The following is a 16,025-nucleotide window of genomic DNA, read 5'->3' on the forward strand; positions in this document are numbered from 1 at the left end:
TCCGTTAAGGCTCTGACGGACTATTAGTTTGAGGCAGTGGTGGAGACGACATAGAGATAGGGGGTGACATGGCTCTCCTAACATTTCTTAAATCATTAGTATTTTATATGTGATTTATAATTTTTTGTCTATGATAGCATTGACTGCCCCGCGGGAAACAAATATAGTTCATATCGGTCCTCAGGACATGAAATTTTGGCTCCGGTAATTGTTTTAGAGGTGTGGCTGTAATTATTAATACTACAGGGACCTTAAAGTTATTTTAGTATACCTTAGGGGTGTAGATGTAATTTACACTAACTAATATTATTTCAAAATTAATCAATCAACAACTTGTAAGGACTGACTTTTTTGCCAACTTTTATCAGGCGTAGGCGGATGATGATGCATATCTGACTAAATAAATTTAAATAATATTCCAAGATTTTTTTTGTAATTATTTATTAAATTAAGTACATTTCAGCAATATAATAGGAAAGTCTTCTTAGATATTTCTAAAAAATGTGCGTGGGAAGAGTGTGACCACACGAGATTAATTAGTGATTACTACTCTAAATTATATATTAATTCATAATTATTAATTCGCGATTCACCATTAACAACTTGATTGATTATCGTCATTCCGCACTCTTATAATAATTGAATTATAAACTTGAACATAGTTTAACGGCTTATAATTTCTTTCAAAGTGTTTAGTGTTTAGTAATTTTATTGAAAAAAATCTTAGAAAAAAAAAAAAAGTCGTTGGAGAGCATATAACATCATTTTTTAAAAATATATCTACTCCACATTTTTGTTTAACATCTTATAATTAGTAAAGCCAACTTATAAGCTCGTTATCCAAGCACTTCAAAAATTAATTTTAAAAATAAGACCTAGTAGCTTATTAACTTTTAATACAACTTATTAAAAGTAATAGCTTATCAGCTGTTTCAAACTAAGTTTAGCCAAACGTGTCTATAGTAATGTAAATGAAAAAAATACGTGAAAGGTTTCAAGATTAGTGATCTGAAAACACTTTTCCGATTGATGTTTGATATTCTGATTACAAATTCGTATATTTTTTAAGTTTATTTTAGAGTTGATGAAATGAAAAAAAGAAATCAAATGTACATGACGATTTTTATTCAGTTCAAATAAAAATGGATTAATTCGGCTCGGCTAAAAAAAGAATCAGCCGAGCCATGCGGTTTCAGGTAGGCCCGGCTCAATTACCCGATCCCCCCTCTCTCTCTCTCTCTCTCTCTCTCTCTCTCTCTCTCTCTATATATATATATATATATATATATATATATATATATATATATATATATGCGTGTGTATATCTTCGGAATCAATTATCAACAAATCTTCTTATATTCATCCAGCTAATTAGTTATGTGATCATGGCAAGGACTTATAATGGAAGCAATTATTCACATTTTTATCTATTAATCATAAAATCTTTTAATTGTATTGTTTGTTTACGAGATATTTAAGATACTTCACAAGATTTTGGAAAGTTATTAATAGTAATCAAAGAGATTATTTATAATATTGAATATTTTTTGAATATCCCAAGAGATATTTCAGATACTTCCCAAATAAGAAAGAATCTTTTGAATATCACAGACAATAACTAATAACGACTTCTCAATTTATTTTCGAACGTTACGAATTTTATTTAATTGGTACAAACGTGACAAAGGTAGCTAACTATATGAAGAGACCCAAAATATCTTATAAGAATATAAATAAATTAATTAAGGGCTCGTTCGGTTACCGCTATAAGGTTCTACTGACTAAATAGTAGGGGCTAATAACATGTTCGGTTGGCAAGATTCACACTTTTTCAAACCCGCTACTAAAATCAAAATGCGCTATTAAATGTTATTATTTCATTAAATTAGTAGCACCCCTCCCCCTGAGATTAATTTAATAGGGGGTGGCTAAAAAAGAAAAATACAATTTTATCCTTAAAATCATATTTTGTTATTGTAAACTAAGTAGTTTTATAGACAATTCATTATATAATAACTGATTTAAATAAATTTAATAGAAAATTTAATCTAAGAAACCGAACATGTTACTAACTAAATTATTAATTAGTCAGTAGGGAGTTAATCCAATCTCATGTAATCCAATCTAATCCAATATAGGTAACCGAACGAGCCCTAAGAATTTTAATCATGCTAATTAATAAGGAGTTCTGAATTTTTTTGAACGTTACCAATTTTATTTAATTGGTGCAAATGTGACAACCTAGCTAACTGTATGAAGAGATCCAAAATATCTTATAGGAATATAAATTAATTAATCAAGAATCTTAATCATGTTAATTAGTCAAACTTAACCTTTTCAGAATAATTGCAGCAGTAATATAATTTCCTCTTCATATATATGTACACAATCTATAATTCATAGTTCAAACCAACTAATTAATTAACTTGATGTAGAATCTTAAATATTCTGAAAAGCTAAGTTGAGCAATTTTATTTTACTTTAATTTTTGAAAAATAATTTTTATAATAAATGATAATTTCTTCAAGTAATTACAAGGGCCGTCGTTTTGACTACATTCTTCGACTATAGAACCCTTTAAATCGTCGAAACGGGTCTGAATGTCGACATTATATGCCTAATCCGACGTACGGCCTGGATTGAGTTACAAGTTGCAAGAATAAAATTTTGTAACAATTAATAATATGCCGCAGTTAATTAAATAATTGCAACTGGAAATGAAACAAGATCGACTAGCTCCAAAAGACTCTTCACCATCTTGTAAAGCTAAATTAAATCATAACCAAAAAGGTAGTTTAACTAATTGGCTCATTATTTAGGGATAATTAGCAATACCCCCCTCATCTAGGTAAATGAGTTAAGAAAAACCCCCCTCCCAAAAATAATTAGAGAAAACCCCCTTACCTAATATTCTACCCAAATATTATTTAATAATTCCCAAACCACCCTCTCACTCTTATCTCTTCTCTCTCTTTCTCTCTCTCTCCTCTTTCTCTCGCACACATAAAAACACACACACACACACAAATTAGCGAGAAATCTCAACAGGAGAAAGCTCGCTCTTCGTCCGCTTCTTCCCTCCGAAGAACGGCTGGTTCAGGACGACTCCGGCGACTCTCATCGGCGGCGGCTTCATCTCCATCATCCGGAGCGCGGTGTTGAACACGATGTTGGCGCCGCAGCTCACGCCGTACAGGTAGCACCGATCTAGGTCGCCGTGGTCGCGGATCCACTTGTCGCCGCGGTCGGCGGCCTGGCTCTTCACCCACAGGACGGCGTCCATCGCGTCGTCGTACTGCGATGGGAGGCGGCTCTTCGGCGCGATCCGGAACTCGACGGAGACGACGATGGCGGAGACGTCGACGGAGAGGCGGTTGCAGGTCTCGTGGTTCAAGGCGTCGGAGATGGTCATCTGGATCCAGCCGCCGGCGTGGAAGAAGAGTAATCCGACGTCGTTTTATATTACGATTTTTATGAGGCTTTAATTAGTTATAGTGGGCTGTGTCAACTTAAATCTTTAACCATATATATGGAACTTAAACCTAAATCGACTATGTACATGTTCATAGTCGATTAAGCTAATCGACTATGTTCTGGTATTCGATTAGGGTTGATCGACTCCAGTTTTTTTTATTTTTTTTTGGATTTCTTGTTTATTGTTTCAATTGTATAAATCATTTATAACGTTTGTATATATTTTTTTCTTTCTAAAATATAGTTGATTTTGCATTTTTTCGCAGTTGTAATTTGTTATGTTTAGTAGCAGATTCTTAATCGACTATGCTTCATCATAGTCGATTAATACACCTGATATAGAAAAAAAAATTAAAAAAACAAAAAAAAATTAAATAATTAAATAATTTCCTTAATCGACTATGAAGCATAGTCGATTAAGGCTTAATCGACTATGCTTCATAGTCGATTAAGAAAAAAAAACGGAAAAAAAAAAAAAAAAAAAAAAATTGCTGAGCGTGACCCAGTGATGATGTGGCGGATGGGGACAAAGCTGGAAAGCATAATGGCTGAAAATGGGTGTGGACTTTTCTCAAATGGACTAAAATATTTTGGGCCTCCCTCAATTAAAAATAATAATGAGGGGGTTTTCTCAAAGAGCCCCCATTATTTATGGAATTTATTTATTATTATTATTTATATGACTGCTTGTAATTATTCTGCTAATTAATTAACTAATTAAAAATCAAGAAAATCTTTAACCTTGACTACACTGCATGCATGTTAAACACGTTGAGTCAAGGTCAATACTTATTGAGGAATTTATGCATTAATTTTGGCCTAATTACCATTAACTGAATTCATACGATCAAGTTTATGTAATTTGATATTTGATTTTATCGTTTTACAATCCGACTGAGTTTCATAACTTACGCGAACGGGAAAAAAAATGTTAAAAGAATCGAATTAAAGCGAACTCTTAAGTCTTAATTCTGAAGACTTGCCTGTAAAATAGATTATTAGTTAAATTAGGAAATATATTCATTCCATGGGACCTTTGAATAAATATTAAATAGTAGTAGATGTATCCTTTGGGATATACGATAAGGCTAACATTCAAGATGCGGAAAATTGGATTCCTTCTTATTAGTAGTAGTAATTAAACTAATTAATCATGCTTATGGCTAATTAATTAAACCATAGTTAAAGCTCTACTTGTTCATTCAAAAACCGACCAAAAATGTCAACGCCTGACACTATATAAACCTTCCCATTATCCCGTAATTATACATCATCAACATTTCCTTCATTTACGAAGGATATATATTACTTATATAAAAAAAAAAATTAATATTCTGAAATGGAAGGATCTCCGGGAACATCCATGCATGGAGTCACCGGAAGAGAGCCGGTGCTTGCATTTTCAGTTGCTTCTCCGATGGTGCCGACAGACAAAACGGCGCATTTCGATTTGCCGGTGGATTCAGAGCACAAGGCCAAGAAATTCAAGCTCTTCTCATTCGCTAATCCACACATGAGGACTTTCCACCTGTCATGGATCTCCTTCTTCACCTGCTTCGTCTCCACCTTCGCCGCCGCCCCACTTGTTCCGATCATCAGAGACAATCTGAATCTCACCAAGGGAGATATCGGAAACGCCGGAGTTGCCTCCGTCTCCGGCAGTATTTTCTCCAGGCTGGTGATGGGCGCCGTCTGCGATCTTCTGGGCCCCAGGTACGGCTGTGCATTCCTGGTCATGATGACTGCTCCGACGGTCTTCTGCATGTCATTTGTCTCTTCCGCCGGCGGCTACGTGGCGGTCCGTTTCATGATTGGATTCTCTCTTGCAACTTTTGTGTCTTGCCAGTACTGGATGAGCACCATGTTCAACAGTCAGATCATCGGTCTTGTCAACGGAACCGCCGCCGGATGGGGTAACATGGGAGGCGGCGCCACCCAGCTACTGATGCCGCTGCTTTTCGAGATTATAAAAAGTGCCGGAGCGACGCCGTTCACCGCCTGGAGAATCGCCTTCTTCATACCAGGATGGCTACACATAATAATGGGTCTTTTAGTCTTAACACTTGGCCAAGATTTGCCCGACGGAAATCTGAGTACCCTCCAAAAGAAGGGAGAGGTTGCTAAAGATAAATTCGGCAAGGTATTGATCATTGATTATATATTTTTTTTATTATTATTTCTAAAATTGTATGTAATTTAATGGGCTAATTATTATTATATATGTTTGTTCGGTATATTCAGGTGTTATGGTATGCTGTGACAAACTACAGGACATGGATTTTTGTGCTCCTCTACGGTTACTCCATGGGCGTTGAATTGTCGACCGATAATGTGATCGCTGAATACTTCTACGATAGGTAAATAATCTTATTAGCCCTTAATTATCCATGCTTAGTGAATTAAATGCAATTAATAATGTTAATTTGGCTAATCTGATATTGTGACAATATATATAATTGAACAGATTTGACCTAAAGCTACACACAGCCGGAGTGATAGCGGCAACGTTCGGAATGGCGAATCTGTTGGCCCGTCCGTTCGGAGGATTTGCATCGGATTATATGGCTCGACATTTCGGAATGAGGGGAAGACTTTGGACTCTTTGGACCTTACAAACAATGGGTGGTGTTTTTTGCATTCTTCTCGGCAGAGCTACTTCTCTTCCGGTTGCCATAGCACACATGATCATCTTCTCCATCGGAGCTCAGGCTGCTTGTGGTGCTACTTTCGGTGTCGTCCCTTTTATTTCTCGGCGGTCTTTGGGAATTATATCAGGTTTGACCGGCGCAGGAGGAAACTTCGGATCCGGGTTGACTCAGTTGCTGTTCTTCACAAACGCGAAACACAGCACAGGAACAGGGCTGAGTTATATGGGGATAATGATAGTGGCGTGCACACTTCCGGTGGCGGCGATCCACTTCCCGCAGTGGGGGAGCATGTTCTTCCCGCCTTCAAAGGGGGTGGTTGAAGAACATTACTATATCAAAGAGTACACTGAGGAGGAGAGGGAGAAGAATATGCACCTCGGCAATATCAAGTTCGCCGAGAACAGCCGATCTGAACGCGGTGGCAACCGTGTGGTTTCGGAGGCCACACCACCACATGCTTGAATATTGTTTTAATTTATTGTATGTTTGAGTTTGAATGTTTGCATTTGATTGTTTTTTTTTTTTTTTAAGAACGTGATGTCATTCTGTTATGACACATGGTTTCTCTACGTCTGTTTTTGTGGTCAATGTCGACAACTTTGATGTTTGGAGTTTTCCAAAGACTTGGAATGTAACTCATTCATGACAATGATCATTTATTCATACATAACTCTCTCACCCTAAATTCAATCTAGCTAATTCATGTTCAATTAAAACACCAATTCAGATGACTACATATCTAACTCTATAAAATTTGAGTTGCTGCAAAATTTATTGATGATCGAGTAAAGCACATGCAGAATACATCGATCGTATCGGAGAAAGTGTTGATGAGAAGTTAGTGTTGAATGACCATCTCAACCAAAAACTTAAGCTTTTAGTAAAATGCATCATTTAATATTAATATTTACACATACGGCAGTGATGGTGCTCAACATTCGCACATTCAAGATCTCCTTCTAAACCCTACTCATTAGGTCGTCAAAAGCTCAACGCGCGTCAAATGAAAGGCCGGTGACGTTAAGACAATGGACATAATATAGTAAAGTTGGGCCGATTACGCCAGCTCCCTAACCGAGGCTAACATTCTCTTCGGCCCATTTTGATTATGATATACAAAGCCCATTTTAAGGGCCCATTTGGGCCTCCAATACATATAAACTCCTTCAGCCCAACTTACATTTTACCTCTCCGGTTCGCTTGCTTAGGCCCAGTCGAAGCTTTGTCAAAATGGGCCACATCAGATAGTTTCGGACTTTATCACATTTAACTACTATTTATATGCATGTTAGAGTCTAATTAAAGCTTCTTTGCTAACTCTATTTATTTATTACTAATCGTCTAAGTTGTTGATCCAATTTTGAAGTTTGTGTTGTCAGTCCCATGTTTTATTTGTTGTTGTTCATATATAATTTGAGGTAACTGCAAAAAGTATTCACGTGTAATTTCAAAATTGTGAAAAATCATCTGAATAAACAAACTAGCAATATAAAAAATTGTTAGTTCTTTCTAAAATCTAAATAATACACACGATCCATTGTGATTTTAGTCATTGATTGAAAGTAAAATGACAAATATACACTTTAATAAAATAAAACAAAATTAGAATAACATAAAATAGAAGCCAATTTAAATCAAAAAAAATAAAATTATAGGCTAAATTTATGAAACTTTAATTAGGGGACTTGATTGCAATTTCCCCAAAAACCATTACACATGAGATTGATGCCGGCTGGCCACTTGGAATTTGGTGGGGAACGGAGGAATCGTCGTTGGAGTTGCCTTAATTTCAGACTGGCGCTACTCGAAACTCGGTGCTAATTCGCGTTTCCGGCCGACGGGTTGGCGGATCTGCAGCCAGCGTTCATCTCAAACGCTGGCGTATGTGGAAAAAATCACCGCCCGCTCCGCAAAATCCGGATCGACGGTGAGCGGAGGAGGAGCAGGAGTCTCGGTAACTCGAATCGTCGCTAGTGGTCGCCGCCGCCGGAGAAGCTTTGAAGCTCCCGATGCAACCTCCGCCCAGCTCACGGAGGATGAAGGCAGGGTAAGCTCATTGCAACCAATTATTCGCTATCTATAAATCATTCTCAATTTCTGCAGGCAGTTCTTCTTCTATTTTACTAAATTAATTTATAAATCTATAACTCCTAAATAAGAGAAAAAAATTATTTAATTTGTGTGGGGTAACAAATAATGTCATGATGCATACATACATACATGCATGTAGATAAGTGCGTGTACCGTAGAATCTTCATCCAGCTAATTAAGTTATGTGATCGTGGCAAGGACTAACCAATGTATATATCCATGGAATCTTTCAATATGGTTTCTTTACAAGAAATTCAAGATTCTTTTCAATATGTTTAGAATATTCCCAGGGTGTTGAATGTTATATGCATCCTTTGGGATATACTATAAGGGCAAGGGCAACAGTGAGATGCAGAATTTTGCATTCTTTGTCATTAAACTAATTAATCTTTTGCTTAATTATTATGATTAGTTTAGCCATAGATAAGTGCTCAACTAATAACCTATTAATTAATTAAAAGCTAATAGAAAATGTCAAGGCCTAATTAATACTATATAAACCGCCCGATTATCCCCTCATCTCCAGATATCAATCAACACATATCCTTCGTTTAAGAAAAAATGTCGAGTGAATTTGGAGGTTCTCCGGGGCATGGAGTCACCGGAAGAGAACCAATGCTGGCGTTTTCAGTGGCTTCTCCGATGAGATCGAACAACAAGGTGGTGAAGTTCGACTTGCCAGTGGACTCGGAGCACAAGGCCAAGAAATTCAAGCTCTTCTCATTCGCCAATCCGCACATGAGGACGTTCCACCTCTCTTGGATCTCCTTCTTCACCTGCTTCGTCTCCATGTTCGCCGCCGCCCCGCTGGTTCCGATCATCCGTGACAACCTCAACCTCACCAAGTCGGACATCGGAAACGCCGGTGTGGCTTCCGTCTCCGGCAGCATAGTCTCCAGGCTGGTGATGGGTGCCGTCTGCGATCTCCTCGGCCCGCGGTACGGCTGCGCGGTTCTCATTATGATGACGGCGCCGCCGGTCTTCTGCATGTCCTTTGTCTCCTCCGCCGGCGGCTACGTGGTGGTCCGTTTCATGATCGGGTTCTCCCTGGCGACGTTCGTGTCTTGCCAGTACTGGATGAGCACCATGTTCAACGGTCAGATTATTGGGCTCGTCAACGGAACCGCCGCCGGTTGGGGGAACATGGGCGGCGGCGCCACCCAACTGCTGATGCCGGTTCTGTTCGCAATCATCAAAAGTGCCGGATACACAGCGTTCACCGCCTGGAGGATCGCCTTCTTCGTACCAGGTTGGCTCCACGTCATCATGGGTATTTTGGTCTTAACACTCGGCCAAGATTTACCTGACGGAAACCTCGGTGACCTTCAAAAGAAGGGAGATGTTGCAACAGATAAATTCGGCAGGGTATGCTATAATTTCTTTTTATCCAAATATATATATATAGTGAGGTGATTAATTTTATGTTCCGTCGGTACATTCAGGTGGTATGGAATGCTGTGACAAATTACAGAACATGGATTTTCGTCCTCCTATACGGCTACTCCATGGGAGTTGAACTGACAACTGATAACGTGATTGCTGAATACTTTTACGATAGGTAGTAAATTTATTATTACTCTTGTTTGATATGTTGAATCGAAACCTATTTCGTATATATTTTCCGAGTCGATACACAAAATCAATTTATTCTTATTTTCGCTAATTAATCCGATTGTGACAATATAACTCGACAGGTTTGATCTACAGCTTCACACCGCGGGAGTGATAGCGGCATCCTTCGGCATGGTGAATCTCGTGTCCCGCTCGTTCGGAGGATTCGCTTCGGATTACATGGCTCAACATTTCGGAATGAGGGGAAGATTGTGGAATCTATGGATCCTCCAAACAATGGGAGGAGTTTTCTGCATTCTCCTCGGAAATGCTGCGTCTCTTTCCCTCGCCATCACTTTCATGATCATCTTCTCCATCGGAGCTCAGGCCGCCTGTGGAGCTACTTTCGGGGTCGTCCCTTTTGTTTCCCGGCGGTCTTTGGGAATTATCTCGGGTTTGACTGGCGCCGGAGGAAACATCGGCTCCGGCTTAACGCAGTTATTGTTCTTCACAAACTCTGAACACAGCACCGGAACCGGGTTGATCTATATGGGGATATTGACAGTGGTGTGCACTATTCCGGTGGCTTTTATCCACTTCCCGCAGTGGGGGAGCATGTTCCTTCCGGCTTCCAAGGGCCTCGTTGAAGAACATTACTATATCAAAGAGTATAGTAAGGAGGAGAGAGAGAAGAACATGCACGCCGGCAATATGAAGTTTGCCGAGAACTGCCGGTCTGAACGCGGCAACCGTGAGGGTTCCGCCGTGAAGCCGCCGCACGCTTGATTTCTAATTGTTTTTTTGTTGGAGTTTTGAAAGTTTGATTCGTTTGGCCATCCGTAATTAAGTATAAATGTATAAATATATGTGTGAATCATTTGAAAAAAATTGTATGCGTAGGCTGGAAATTGGAATAGAATTTTCTATTTCTTCTGATTTCGGTGCAATTTTCGTTTCTTTTTCTTTTTTTTTTTGCAACAATAATTTTCATCCCAAAATTCGAAAATCCATTTCCTAGTGTTTTATTTTGATCTGAATTGAAATATGTATGAGATTTCAATTTCAATTTTAAAAATAATTCTAAAAAATCCATGTTTTTTCGAAAATTACACTTATATCAATATTATTATACATTTTATATTTTAAGTGACTAAAAAATTGGAACTTTTCGAAAGTGCTTAATATTCAGTATTCACAAATCTTTTCTTTTGTAATTATTTATTTTACCAAAAAAATCAAACTTGAACAGATATTATAATTTTATGGTAACAAGAATATAAGTTTGTGTTTATCTTTCATTATAATTATAATCAAATAGATTCAACAAAGCAATGGATCACAAATAACTTAGTTTATCTTTAGTACTAGTCACTAATCGTGCGTACGAGGATGCTCACAACACACACACATTTATACTAATCTTCGAATATAATTATTTTTTTGCACCTGGAAAAAGTTGCCTAAAAGTCTCCCTTAAATAAAATATATTAATAAATATATGAGAGGAATTTTTAGGACAATGTCAACTTTAACATACTGTATAATAATTAATTAGGTATGGTGTTTGGTGCTTCACAAGGGGTGGTATATCGGTTGGAGTAACATAGTTTGTGTCAATTAAACCAGTTAGTTTGAATCACCAACGGTACGGTCGAATTCTTCATACATTACATTGTTAGTCTCGTATATTTTATATATCTCGTGTTTGGTTAAAAGTTAATAGACCAATACAATGATGTTACTCGGCACTTGATTCTATTGTTAAAGGCTCGATTGAGCTTGATTCATTAACATATACGATAAACTAAACTTGAACGTAAATTTTTGTTCGATAATAGGAAGTTAGACAAACTTGAACTCGAGCTCAAGATTAATCTTCAAAAGTTGAATGAGGTAAAATTGTAGAACTTTAAACTATTAGTAATGATAATATTACATTAAACATAATTTAGAGAGAGAGAGAGAGAGAGAGAGAGAGAGAGAGAGAGAGAGAGAGAGAGAGAGAGAGAGAGAGAGAGAGTCAAAGCTTTATATTATGTACTAAAAGGACATTTAGCTAAATAATAGCTCATTTATTTTAAATTAGTCTCCATATTTGTAGGCAAGATCATGTATTTTTATCAGAGAGATATATACTTAGAAAGAATTAGCTAATAATGGATCATAATTAGCTGTGAGTAGCTCAAATATATATATATATATATATATATATATATATATATATATATATATATATATATATATATATATATTCATCCAATTAATTAAGTGATCATGGCAAGGACTTCTAAAATGGAAGAAAAATTTCACAATTATAAATTCATTAAATCTTAAAATATGGTTTCTTCATGAGATACTTTACCAGACTTTTGAAAGTTATGAAAAATAATTATCAAAATAAGATAGAATCTTAGAATTAATTAATTAAAATCTAAATTATGTTCTCAAATTCTCAATTTATTATAGAATTTTTTGAGACAGTAGTTGATTATTACATCTTGACAACCTAGCTAACTTGTGAAGTAGTCAAACAGCCTTTTCAGAATAATTAGTAGTAAATTAATTAGTAATATAGGTTTAATTCATCGTCTTCATATGCACACAATCTATAATTCAAAATTGAAACCAACTAACATGATGATATAGACTCTTAAGGATTCTGAAAAGCTAAGTTGAACAATTTGATATATATTATTTTTTATTATCTGACATTCTCACTGGCAAGAAACCCTGAACCAGCTTAAGAATAATAATTATTATTATTATTATTATTATTATTATTATTATTATTATTATTATTATTATTATTATTATTATTATTATTATTATTATTATTATGTGGATCATTTATAAAAAGAAATTCCTTTAATGTTGCTCAAAATTCAATTAATAACTGATTCTTTTGGTAAAATTAAAATAGAAAATTAATATTATTACACACAGATTTTTACTTCAGTTATCAATCAAACTGATCATTTGTTTAATAATCACCAGTTAAATAAATAATTGCAACTGGAAATGAAACAAGATCGACTAGCTCCAAAAAACTCTTCACCATCTTGTAAAGCTAATTTAAATCAAAAAAAAAGGTAGTTTAACTAATTGGCTCATTATTCATGGAATTTATGTTATTTTATATGACTGCTTGTAATTATTATCTGCTAATTAATTAACTAATTAAAACTCAAGAAAATCTTTAACCTTGACTACATTTGCATGCATGTTTATTAAACACGTTGGACTTATGTAACTCATGTTAACTTATACAAATTTGAAATGCAAACAAATAAAAACCTGAGTCGAATTAATACTTATTGATCATTGAAGAATTATGCATTAGTTTTGCTCCAAAAAATTTTTTGAATCAAACATACTAAGCAAGTTGATCTTTAATTTTATCGGTTTACAAATTGTGTTAATTAACTCGACCGAGTTTCATATCTTACCGGAACATATTTTTTGCTATTTATGTAAAGACCAGCAGAACCCATAACCCTTCTAACCATAGTTATAATTATCGTGATTTATTAAGAGTTATGGTCAAAAAATTAGTGGAATCCAATTTATATTAAATATCGGCCGATCCGCTCAGAATTTAATCTCTAATTAAAAAGAACTCTTAATTCCGAATATTAGTTAAATAGGGAAACATATTCCATGGGACCTTTGAATAAATATTAAATAGTAGTAGAGATGTATCCTTTGGGATATACGATAAGGCTAACACTCAAGATGCGGAAAAATGGATTCCTTCTTATTAGTAGTAGTAATTAAACTAATTAATCATACTTATGATTAATTAAACCATAGTTAAACCCCCAATTGCTCATTAAAAGCCAGCTAAACTTGTCAACGCCTAATACTATATAAACGGTTCGTTATCCCCTCTTCTCCAACATCAACAAATCCTTCATTTTAGAAGGATATTTATCTTATTACTAAAAATAATTATTAAAAAAAAAACTGAAATGGAAGGATCTCCGGGAACTTCCATGCATGGAGTCACCGGAAGAGAGCCTGTGCTAGCGTTTGCAGTTGCTTCTCCGATGGTGCCGACAGACACGACGGCGCATTTCGATTTGCCGGTGGATTCAGAGCACAAGGCCAAGAAATTCAAGCTCTTCTCCTTCGCTAATCCACACATGAGGACTTTCCACCTGTCATGGATCTCCTTCTTCACCTGCTTCGTCTCCACCTTCGCCGCCGCCCCATTGGTTCCGATCATCAGAGACAACCTCAACCTGACCAAGGGCGATATCGGAAACGCCGGAGTTGCCTCCGTCTCCGGCAGTATATTCTCCAGGCTGGTGATGGGTGCCGTCTGCGATCTTCTGGGACCAAGGTACGGCTGCGCTTTCCTGGTCATGATGACTGCTCCGACGGTGTTTTGCATGTCCTTCGTATCTTCCGCCGGCGGCTACGTGGCAGTCCGTTTCATGATAGGGTTCTCTCTTGCAACTTTTGTGTCTTGCCAGTACTGGATGAGCACCATGTTCAACAGTCAGATCATCGGTCTTGTCAACGGAACCGCCGCCGGATGGGGGAACATGGGAGGCGGCGCCACCCAGCTTCTGATGCCGCTGCTTTTCGAGATAATCAAGAGCGCCGGAGCGACCCCGTTCACAGCATGGAGAATAGCGTTCTTCATACCAGGGTGGCTCCACATCATCATGGGTCTTTTGGTATTAACACTTGGCCAAGATTTGCCTGATGGAAATCTGAGTACCCTCCAAAAGAAGGGAGAAGTTGCCAAAGATCAATTCGGCAAGGTATAATTCTACACACATTTTATAATTTAATTAATATAATTCAATTTTTTGTAAATTCATATATAATTAATTGGTATAATAAATTCAGGTGCTATGGTATGCTGTGACGAACTATAGGACATGGATTTTTGTACTCTTATATGGTTACTCCATGGGCGTTGAACTCTCAACCGATAATGTCATCGCCGAATACTTTTACGATAGGTAAATTGTTTTCGTATAATTAAAGTATTTGTGCACCCAACGCACAAAATTTAGTTAATCTTACTAACCCTTAATTTTCTTTCCTTAGTGAAAATGCAATAATTTTATTTTGGCTAATCTAATATTATGACAATATATATAATTGAACAGATTTGACCTAAAGCTTCACACAGCTGGAGTGATAGCAGCAACATTCGGAATGGCGAATCTATTGGCGCGTCCGTTCGGAGGATTCGCATCGGATTATATGGCTCGACATTTCGGAATGAGGGGCAGACTTTGGACTCTATGGACTCTTCAAACAATGGGTGGTGTTTTTTGCATTCTTCTCGGAAGAGCTACTTCTCTTCCGGTTGCCATAGCACATATGATCATCTTCTCCATCGGAGCTCAGGCTGCATGTGGTGCTACTTTCGGTGTCGTCCCTTTTATTTCCCGGCGGTCTTTGGGGATTATATCAGGTTTGACCGGCGCAGGAGGGAACTTCGGATCCGGGTTGACTCAGCTGTTGTTCTTCACAAATGCTAAACACAGCACAGGAACAGGGCTGAGCTACATGGGGATAATGATAGTGGCGTGCACACTTCCGGTGGCGGCGATCCACTTCCCGCAGTGGGGGAGCATGTTCTTCCCGCCGTCAAAGGGGGTCGTTGAAGAACATTACTATATCAAAGAGTATACAGAGGGTGAGAGGGAGAAGAACATGCACCTCGGCAATATCAAGTTCGCCGAGAACAGCCGATCCGAACGCGGCGGCAACCGCGTGGGTTCCGAGGCCACGCCGCCGCATGCTTGATTTCTTTTTTTCTTTTTTTTTATAATTTTTTTATTTGTTGGAGGTTTGAAAGTTTGACTCGGTTGTGTTTTTTTTCCTTTTTTCTTTTATTTCAAGAACATGATGTGACACGTGGTCGGTTCTATACGTTTTTTTTTCTTTTCTTTTTTTTTGTTATCCGAGTTAATTTCGGTGTTTCTGTATTACTTGATCCGATTTGCACTCTTGTAATAAGTCAATAATTGTTATATATATATACATTTCTTGTTGGTGAAATATACATACATGAAATTATTTTGATTTTTTTGTTTCTGATTGTATGGAGTTTGAAATATACTTACTATATACTGAAATTCTTGACTCCAAATTATTCTCCTCAATTCAATTATTTATTAGTCACTTTCTAAACAACTGAGTAAATCGTAGGGCCCGGCCCTACAATTGTCCCTTATCTATAGGTTGAGCCCCATTCATATAGTGGGGTCCAAAGCAGCTTCCTAGTTTGTATATGGA

At 37.0% G+C, this 16,025-nt stretch overlaps 3 protein-coding genes and 1 pseudogene across 3 annotated transcripts; 3 read left to right on the forward strand and 1 right to left on the reverse strand.

The window, feature by feature from the left end:
• Window positions 1-3,028: 3,028 nt before the first annotated feature.
• On the reverse strand, window positions 3,029-3,412 carry LOC148771341 (putative carboxylesterase 9 pseudogene; annotated as a pseudogene).
• Window positions 3,413-4,741: 1,329 nt separating this feature from the next.
• Window positions 4,742-6,792, forward strand: LOC148771342 (high-affinity nitrate transporter 2.1-like). Its single transcript, XM_088817230.1, has 3 exons — window positions 4,742-5,614; window positions 5,716-5,831; window positions 5,939-6,792. Exons 1-3 carry the CDS (start codon window positions 4,814-4,816, stop codon window positions 6,582-6,584), a joined length of 1,563 nt encoding a protein of 520 aa, XP_088673356.1. The 5' UTR covers window positions 4,742-4,813; the 3' UTR covers window positions 6,585-6,792.
• A 1,022-nt stretch (window positions 6,793-7,814) lies between these two features.
• Window positions 7,815-10,730, forward strand: LOC105976215 (high affinity nitrate transporter 2.4). Its single transcript, XM_088817232.1, has 4 exons — window positions 7,815-8,169; window positions 8,740-9,578; window positions 9,656-9,771; window positions 9,908-10,730. The coding sequence occupies exons 2-4, from the start codon at window positions 8,775-8,777 to the stop codon at window positions 10,548-10,550; spliced, it is 1,563 nt and encodes a 520-aa protein (XP_088673358.1). The 5' UTR covers window positions 7,815-8,169; window positions 8,740-8,774; the 3' UTR covers window positions 10,551-10,730.
• Window positions 10,731-13,606: 2,876 nt separating this feature from the next.
• LOC105976214 (high-affinity nitrate transporter 2.1) lies at window positions 13,607-15,788 on the forward strand. Its single transcript, XM_088817233.1, has 3 exons — window positions 13,607-14,533; window positions 14,622-14,737; window positions 14,888-15,788. The coding sequence occupies exons 1-3, from the start codon at window positions 13,733-13,735 to the stop codon at window positions 15,531-15,533; spliced, it is 1,563 nt and encodes a 520-aa protein (XP_088673359.1). The 5' UTR covers window positions 13,607-13,732; the 3' UTR covers window positions 15,534-15,788.
• Window positions 15,789-16,025: the final 237 nt, after the last annotated feature.

The sequence above is a fragment of the Erythranthe guttata genome, chromosome 4, assembly GCF_056151865.1.
Source record: "Erythranthe guttata isolate IM_541 chromosome 4, IM_541, whole genome shotgun sequence".
In the NCBI taxonomy this organism is placed as follows: Eukaryota; Viridiplantae; Streptophyta; class Magnoliopsida; order Lamiales; family Phrymaceae; genus Erythranthe; species Erythranthe guttata.